The sequence below is a fragment of the Polyodon spathula genome, chromosome 3 (genome assembly GCF_017654505.1).
Source record: "Polyodon spathula isolate WHYD16114869_AA chromosome 3, ASM1765450v1, whole genome shotgun sequence".
Classification (NCBI taxonomy): Eukaryota; Metazoa; Chordata; class Actinopteri; order Acipenseriformes; family Polyodontidae; genus Polyodon; species Polyodon spathula.
Window position 1 is genome coordinate 41,853,625 of NC_054536.1, and position 9,293 is coordinate 41,862,917.

General features: G+C 37.6%; 1 protein-coding gene across 2 annotated transcripts in view; it reads left to right on the top strand.

Moving 5' to 3' along the window:
- LOC121313103 (leukocyte elastase inhibitor-like) overlaps positions 1-8,587 on the top strand; it is a 29,006-nt gene extending 20,419 nt beyond the window's left edge. For both annotated transcript variants that reach the window (XM_041245272.1, XM_041245273.1), the window contains exons 3-7: positions 4,245-4,385; positions 5,484-5,601; positions 5,777-5,919; positions 6,101-6,268; positions 7,892-8,587. In XM_041245272.1, coding sequence (XP_041101206.1) covers positions 4,245-4,385; positions 5,484-5,601; positions 5,777-5,919; positions 6,101-6,268; positions 7,892-8,296 — 975 coding nt within the window. In that variant the 3' untranslated portion in view covers positions 8,297-8,587. The remainder of the gene's footprint in view (positions 1-4,244; positions 4,386-5,483; positions 5,602-5,776; positions 5,920-6,100; positions 6,269-7,891) is intronic.
- The last annotated feature ends 706 nt before the right edge of the window (positions 8,588-9,293 follow it).

Here is a 9,293-nt window from a genome sequence, read left to right on the forward strand (position 1 = left end):
ACTGACCCATTCGGTAATGTTTACATTTTGTACTTGAAGGAAAAATGATATAAATAAACAGAGGTGGAACTTAGTGAAGCTGAGCAATTGTTTTCGCTCAGCATTTAATAATTAAACAGAGCAGAAAATAAAAGGTTGCAAGACAAACAACATACAGGACACGACACTTGAGGCCAAAACAAACAGACAAACATACAACACAAATAAATAGCCCGGGGGCGGAGCACTTTTCCACACTCCCATATGATATTTATAATGCACATTTTTATTTCCTGTGTGTAGTACCTTACACTTTAATCTATTAAATATCATTTGCCATGTGTCTGCCCAGTTCTGAATCTTGTCTAGATCATTTTGAATGACCTTTGCTGCTGCAACAGAGTTTGCCACTCCTCCTATTTTTGTGTCGTCGCAAATTTAACAAGTTTGCTTACTATACCAGAATCTAAATCATTAATGTAGATTAGGAATAGCAGAGGACCGAATACTGATCCCTGTGTACTCCACTGGTTACCTCACTCCATTCTGAAGTTTCTTCTCTAATCAGTACTTTCTGTTTTCTACATGTTAACCACTCCCTAATCCATGTACATGTGTTTCCTTGAATCCCAACTGCGTTCAGTTTGAGAATTAATCTTTTACGCAGGACTTTGTCAAAAGCTTTCTGGAAATCTAAATAAACCATGTCATATGGTTTGCAATTATCCATTATTGATGTTGCATCCTCAAAAAAAAAAAAAAAAAAAAAAAAAAAAAATCGAGCATGTTAGTTAGACACAATCTCCCTTTCCTAAAACCATTTTGACTGACTCCCAAAATACTATTACCATATAGGTAATTTTCCATTTTGGATCTTATTATAGTTTCCATAAGTTTGCATATAATAGAAGTCAGGCTTATTGGTCTGTAGTTACCTGGTTCAGTTTTGTTTCCCCTTTTTGTGGATTGGTATTTCGTTTGCAATTTTCCAGTCTGTCAGTACAAACCCTGTGTCAAGAGACTGTTGCATGTTTAACGGTTTGTAAATAACTTCTTTCATTTCTTTGAGTACTATTGGGAAGATGTCATCCGGCCCAGGGGAATTTGTTTAATTTAAGAGCTCCTAGTCTGTTTAACACTTCTGCCTCGGTTATGCTAAAGTTATTTAAAACTGGATAGGAACTGGATGACATGTGGGGCATGTTGTCCGTATCCTCCTTTGTAAAAACTTGTGAAAAGTTTGTCTATGATTTTGCCATTTGTATCTCTTAAACATTTAACCTTCTCTTTGAATGTTATCTTGCTGTTGTAATAATGGAAAAACATTTTGGAATTGGTTTTAGCCCCTTTAGCAATGTTCATTTCTATTTCTCTCTTGGCCTTTAACTTCCTTTTTGACTTGCGTTTGCAGTTCCGTGTACTCTTTCTGTGTACTTTGTTTTTGGTCTCTTTTACACGCTCTGTAAAGTGCATTTTTTCGCTGAATATTTTTTTTTAATTGATCTATTAAATCATTTTGGCAATTTAGTTTTACATTTAGATTTGTCTACTTTAGGGATGTAATTGTTTTGCACCTCTAATACTACATTTTTGAAGAACAGTCATCCTTTCTCTGTGGATGTTTCTCTATTTTACTCCAATCTACTTCTGTTAGTCTCCGTTTCATAACTTCATAGTTTGCTTTTCTGAAATTGTAAACCTTAGCTTTAGTCATTACTTTTGGGGTTTTAAAAAACACTTCAAATGAGACCATGTCGTGGTCTGAGTTTGCCAGTGCTTCTCTGACCTCTGTTTTAGTTATTCTGTCTTTGTTATTTGAAAAGACTAAATCAAGGCATGCCTTCCCTCTAGTCAGTGCCTTTACAAATTGCGTTAGGAAGCAGTCATTTGTCATTTCCACCATTTCAATTTTGTCCGTCGTGCTCCCTATTGGGTTTTCCCATTTTATATGGGGGAAGTTGAAAGTATGGCTTCTCCTTTGTTACATGCATTTCTAATGTCATTGTATAACAGATTATTTTGCTCGCCGTCTTAATCTGGTGGTCTATAACATGCTCCTATTATTATGCCCTGTCACAGAGACGGCCGAAGTGGGCGGCGTCAGAACCAGGAAAGTAATGCAATACACAAAACACAGGACGGATGAAATGAAGTGATGAAGACGCCTGTTGGCGCCGGTTTAATACAAAATAAAAGGTTTACACAAACACGAAAAACACAGGACACGGCACTCTACGCCAAAATAAATAGACAAACGAAAACAGACTAAACTTAACACAACGGTGCACGGACAGACACTGACAAACACGGTGAGCAGATACTTTGTTATTATTATTACTACTACTTTACTTATTTCCTCCGTCTCCAATCCCGTTCTCCACTCACCGAACACCCAACCGGGTTTTTTTTTTTTTTTTTTTTTTTTTTTTTTTTTTTTTTTTTTTTTTTTTTTTTTTTTTGTATGTGACAACGTGCATCTATATATACTATTGTGCTGGGATTCAATTACCAATTAATTATTCACTTGAATCCCAGCACGTGAATTAATAAAGTGCAATTCCCCGTGCTCACATATTACTACATTTTACTTGCACGTGAAGTGCTGTGCAATCCTCGTGCCTAAATACACATATACATTTTTAAACACTCGTGTTACACAGACCCGTTTATATCCCGTGTACCAATGTCTATACACCAACATTTAAACACACCACACGCAACACATAACAGATAATATACACAGGGGCGGGCACTTTGTTACATGCCCTTTGAATTTTTGTCTGTTATTCTGACCCATATTGATTCAGCTTTATTTTCTCTGTCCAGGTTTAATTAACACCTGGGCTTCAAGGCTGTTTTTTATGTATAGCTCTACCCCTCCACTTCTGTCCTGCCTGTCTTTTATACAGTGTATACCCACAAATATTATATTCGTCCTCATCACTCTCAGACAACCAAGTTTCTGTAACACCTATCACATCATAGTTACTTGTTAGTGCAGTAGCTTCAAGTTCTAAAATTTTTTTTCTGATACTTCTAGCATTTAGATAAATACATTTAATGGTTGTCTTACCTGAGTTGTTGTCCTTGTTTGATGCAGACTCCCTTCTGTTTTTTTGTTGATTTCTCCCCCCTTTCTAGTTTAAATGCTTTTGAACCTGCTCGAGGATCTTTTCTTGAAGTAGATTGGTTCCCTTTTTATTTAAGTGCAGTCCGTCCCGTCTATACAGAGAGTCCTTGTTGTAGAATGTGGTCCAATGATCAAGATAGGTGAAGCCTTCCCGTGTGCACCATGTCTTCAGCCATGCTTTTTAGATTAATTATTTCCATATATGACCACTACCTGCTGTGCTGCTGGATGGTTAAAATTACATACTTTACATTCTGTATGCTTTTATACTGGAAATGAATAGGAAGTAAAAGCATTGTCATATCTGAAAGTGTATGTGTGATATTAAATGTGTTGTAACACGGCCGTCACTCACGGTTGTCTGTTTGCCCAATTAAAGTTAGACCCAAACACAGGACTTTCAAGTTTGAGCACAGTTACGCACTTTAAATTTACACCAGTCAAATAAAACAAAAGAAAAGCCTAACTCCATTATAGAGAGCTGACTAAACACAAGTCAGGAACCTACCTATCGCTGCATGGCTACAGCATCTACCAGCCACAACAAAACTGATTGCACACACAGTACAACACAAAAGGAACAGACAGTACCTTTCTTTCAGTTGCATACCCACACATCCTGGCTCTTCTCACAGCAGCCCTGAGCAGACTGACTGATCTCCTTAAATACCCTGCACATGGTTGTAATTTACAATGATAGCCAGGTGCAGGTGATAATTACAATAATTAACAAAACAATTAAATAAAACAAATGGGCTCACAGTGTCCATAATGTTACTTGTTTTAAACTGTAGGTGCTTCATTTTAGCAAGCCAAAAGAAGATGGGGATGCAACAGAAAATGCTTAGATATACTAAGTATATGGAGCACAAGGAAGTTAAATGACTTGCTCAAGGTCATACAGTGAGTCAGTGAGTGAGCTGAGATTTGAACCGAGGACCTCCTGGTTACAAGCCCTTTTCTTTAACCACTGGATCAGATAAACACATTTTTTGCTCCAAACTGGTCATTTAACAAAAGAGCAAGAAACATTTTCAAATTGTTTTTATTATTAATTTTAAACAAAATCATAGTATATCTGTGTAATAACGATGGAAAGCTGAATAACTCTGCTCTCTCTGGTTTTGTACAACAGTCCGTCCACTTTAACAAGTCTCAGGATGATGTGCACTCTGGATTCAGAGCGCTGATCTCTGACATCAACAAACAGGGCGCGCCCTATAAATTGTGTTTGGCTAATCGTCTGTATGGAGAGAAATCATTTGACTTTATCAAGGTAAGATTTTAATCTTTTGGGCCTTTAGTTATCAGTAAGGCAGGACTTAGTTTATTGATATTTCTGTACTAAGGCAGTGAACACAAAAATCTTTACCAGATAATATTCTTGGTCAGGGAAGTGGTACTACAGTGTAATGATTGATTTCAATGCAATTCTATGACTGTACAGGGGTGTTCTGTTACGGTGTGGGTATCCGCTAAGAAACGGATGACACAGAGGGTTTGATGTAGAAACGCGCTCATGCGTCCAGATGTTGTTTACAGTCACACAGGCAGATACAGTGGTAGATGGACACCATTAGGGTACCAGCAGTGGTAGCCCTCGTGTGGAAGCATATATACAGACATGTACATCAAAATAGATAAACATAAAACAACTATAAAATGAGAGTTGGCCTACAGTCAGCCATGCACTACTCCTGCTATAAAGGGAGGTCCTGCACCAGGAACCTTCTCCCAAACACACATTTAACTTTGGGATTAAAATCCCCTGTTATCCCAGTCTACACAGTGTGATAACCTTTAGCTCACGCTGACCCTCACACTCACTCACTCACATTCTTCCCATTCACCTCACACAGTAGTGGAGATTCTTCCCATTCACCTCACACAGTAATGAGAATTCTTCTCATTCACCTCCTGCCTTGCAAATAAGAAAAACAAAGGACTGGCATTCCAGACCCTCTTTAAAAGTAGGTGACCACGGTTAGCTGGGAACCTCCCAGCCCTGCCGTATCTAGCACACAGTTTATTTGAAAAAACATTCAAATTAAATACATTTTATTTACAAAAAAACAGAAACCTATTATTTACCGGGGCAGGCCTCAGCCCTGTCACAGTAACCCATTGGTAGAAAGGCTCCCTTCCCAAGCTTTGATATCATGTAGCTTCGAGCTCCATGTTAGCATGAGTGGAATAAAGTACCAGGTGCACCACTGGGAAATATGTGTCCATTGTGTTGCAATTGCTGTGGTAATAATTGCAAAAGATGCGTTTCACTAATCATCTTGTGAGGTGAACTTAAATATTTTCAACTTAAACAAACAACACAATTTAATATGGTGGATGACAAGCGTTTTAATTTTACTTCCTGTAGGAATTCATTCAGGACACCAAGAAGTTCTACCAGGCTGAGCTGGAAGCCGTTGATTTTGTAAATGCATCAGAAGCAGCCAGACAGAACATCAACTCCTGGGTGCAGAACCATACACAAGGTGAACCCAATTTAATTAATGTAGCAAATCAAACCTTGTCTGCTAGGATTGTCTCAAAGCACTGATTATTAAATAGCCTGTTTGTTAAAAGGGAAATTCCAATTATTTTAATCTGTAGAACAAAAACTATTTATCGTAATGCTAATTTACAATGACTTTATGTATTTTCATGTAGACAAAATCCAGAACTTGTTGGCTAAAGGGACTGTTGATGATCTGACCAGACTTGTCCTGGTGAATGCCATCTATTTCAAAGGAAACTGGGGGAAGAAGTTCAGCGAGAGTGAAACAAGAGAAAGGTCTTTCCGATTGAGCAAGGTAAGCAGGTTCTTAGTTAAAGATTTTACATTACTGGTGTGCATTTCCAAATCCTAAATTATGTTCTCTTACCCAAGTAGAAATTATGGTATATGGAGTTTAAACCTGTGTCTTGAAAGCAAGTGTGATGCCTATTGATGCTATAAATCGTCAGTCTTTTTCTTTTTATGTTTATTTACAGAATGGAACAAAGCCTGTGCAGATGATGCAACAGAAAGCCAAGTTTAACCTCACATTCATTCCTGAAGTGAACAGTCAGATTATAGAGCTCCCATATGTTGGCGATGAGCTGAGCATGCTCATCATCTTACCTACAGAAATTGAAGATGATTCCACTGGACTGGAGAAGGTAAGGAAGGGCAGCTTCTGAAATTAGAAGAACATCCAATGAAGGAATCATAACACTTTGCAGGTTTGTTGCAGTTGCCTAGAAAGGCACCATTAGGGACAATACCTGATTTACAAGCACTTCCAGATGTCAACACCAAATAAGTATCAGTACAACTCTTGGTTTTTACTTTTGTGGGATTTTTAGCTAACTTGTAAGGTGACTTTTTTATGACAGGATTCAGCTGCATTGTTACATAAAGGTAAAATTTGATTAATTATGTAAGATGTTGGTACCAAAAGTAGAATGCCTGTACCTTTTGAATGATGTGAGAATATGTGCTGAAATTGTAGGAAGAAGAAAGCACAACAATTAAAGTTTGTCTGCATCACAATACTTTATTATGAGTCTCTCTCTCTCTCTCTCTCTCTCTCTCTCTCTCTCTCTCTCTCTCTCTCTCTCTCTCTATATCTATATATATATATATATATATATATATATATATATATATATATATATATATATATATATTCAAATGTATAAGCAGCAAATATAACACTGAAAGTGGCTATTACTCCAGATTTAGTGGGAGCACAGTCTACAGGCATCTGCCCTTCAACAGTAGGTAGGTTTGGAAAACATCAACTAGCTCTGTGTTTTGTCCTCCAAGTCTGTGTCTCAGTCTTGCTCTCTACCCAACCTTTCTATCTGTCTTACTTTCTGTCTGAGCTGTGTCATCCCCAAGCTGCTACTCGGGTGAAGCGACCGGGTACAGCGGATTGCGGTGACCTTTAAACTGTTTCTCCTGATTCATATTCCCACAAATATTCCTTATCTCTCCTGTCTCCAACATAGATCTTGAATATGTTTTGGCCTATCTTGACTTGGCAGGCAGTCAGCAACTCCTTACATAACAAAGAGCAAATGAATGTTCTCAGACATTACATGTATGAAAAAGTTCAGTTCTCAGCCAGAAAGAGTTAGGCAATTAGCATGATTTATTTGAAGTATATTAAAATATTAACATGGTTAAAAGTACTAGATGTCACAATTAATATCTAATACACTGTTTTATCTTCCCAAAGCTTTAACAAAACCTTTTGTGCAAAATGAAACCAGAAGATGCAGCTGAGAGAACAATGTTGAGGCTAGACGAATAGTGTTTACAAGCATAAAATATAATGTATTTTTGTTCACCAGTAATGAGATCTTCAGTCAGATGCAGAATACAAGTACAGAATACATTTTCAAGCATATCAGTAGGTTGTAGAGAGTAATGGTGTCATGGAGTGAGAGAATGGTCTCATCGTCGGCAGGTAAGATCAAGACCCTTTGCATTGAAGGTTTGACACAATCTTGCCCCTGTTGAGGATGGGTCATGGTATGAAAAAGCCTAGATAGAAAGGATAAAGGCTTCTTCCTCAGAGACACCAACACAAAAGGTGAGAGGTAAGCTTGGTGAAAGGTGGAGAGATGTTGAGGAGAGAGCACTCTTGCAGTTAAAGCACAGGTCATTTCAATAAGCTTGTACCATTAGGGGTTGTACTGCCCTGAACAACAGCAAGCTTCTACTTAAAACCAATGCTATGTGACTTTTAATATTGTGAAAATACCAAGAGGTGTTTGTGGTGTTTCTTTCTGCAGCTTGAAAGGGAGCTCACCTTTGAAAATCTGATGAAGTGGACTAAGCCAGAAATGATGGGCAACACTGAGGTGACCGTGACCCTGCCAAAATTCAAGCTGGAGGAGACCTATGACCTCAAGTCAGTTTTGATCAGCTTGGGCATGGTAGATGCCTTTGATGTTGGCAAGTCTGATTTCTCTGGCATGTCATCCAATAATGAACTGGTGCTGTCGAAGGTGGTGCACAAGTCCTTTGTGGAGGTGAATGAGGAGGGCACAGAGGCAGCAGGTGCCACTGGGGCCATCATGATGCTGGACTGTTTGAGGATCCCTGTACAGTTCAATGCTGACCACCCATTCCTGTTCTTCATTAGGCACAACAAAACCCACAACATCCTCTTCTATGGCAGGTTCAGCTCTCCTTAAATCTGCACTTCTGTAGAGTTGGTCAGCCTTGTATACAAGTGCTCAGATTTTTGCCTTACACCCTTATGTCTTATCAGACAATATATAAAACCCATAATGAGGTGTTCTTTATAGGAAAATGTATTTAAAACGCTCAGCTGCATTTTTGTTTATTTCTTACAAAACTACTGCAGTATTTAGGGATGATGGATTGACATTTTATTGGACTGCATAATTTGTTTTCTCACCACATTGTGTATTCTTCAGTAGTTCTGCTCACAGTTGTAATAAACAAACAAGGCTTTAAACATGCATTACATTCTTACAAGTCCTTTTTTGTTGATTTTTTTCTTTTTCCAGATTTTATTTACACTTACACATTAGAAGTCAGCAGTGGCCCTGTCCCTTACAAAAAAAGTACTATATTATACTAAGTACTAAACACTATAGTATTGCACAATAGTAGAATGAAAATGCTATAGTACTGTACTACACTATATGCTATAGTACAGTACAGCACTGTTTTTGCCATTGTAACATTGTTTTCATGAAACATGGCAAAGAATACTTTTCCAGAAAATTCACTGTAGACTGTCTTGTGATTTTGGACGGTATCCTCAAATCTCTAATCTGTCATAATAGCAGAATGTTTTGAGATCGTTTCTGCTTTTGTATTGTGGCCCTTGATTTTTCTGTATTCCGAATTTTATTTTAGTTTTTTCTCTACATTGGAGCACATTCCTACTCACACCCATAGGAAGTAGAACTTGACTTATATTTTGAAAAGATCTTGAAGCTGACTTTGAATGATCAGATCATCCCAAACAGTGATAACATTTCATCATGATTCCATGTTGCATAATGTGCTGTCAAGTTAAATCTGTTTTTTTTTTTTTTTTAAAGAGTTAAATTGCAGGTAAGCAATTTTTGTTTTTTCTAACCTTGACTATGGAAATGAGGTATAATAAAATAGTATAGCTACAATGTAATGCAGTACAACAAATCAAATATAGTAGTC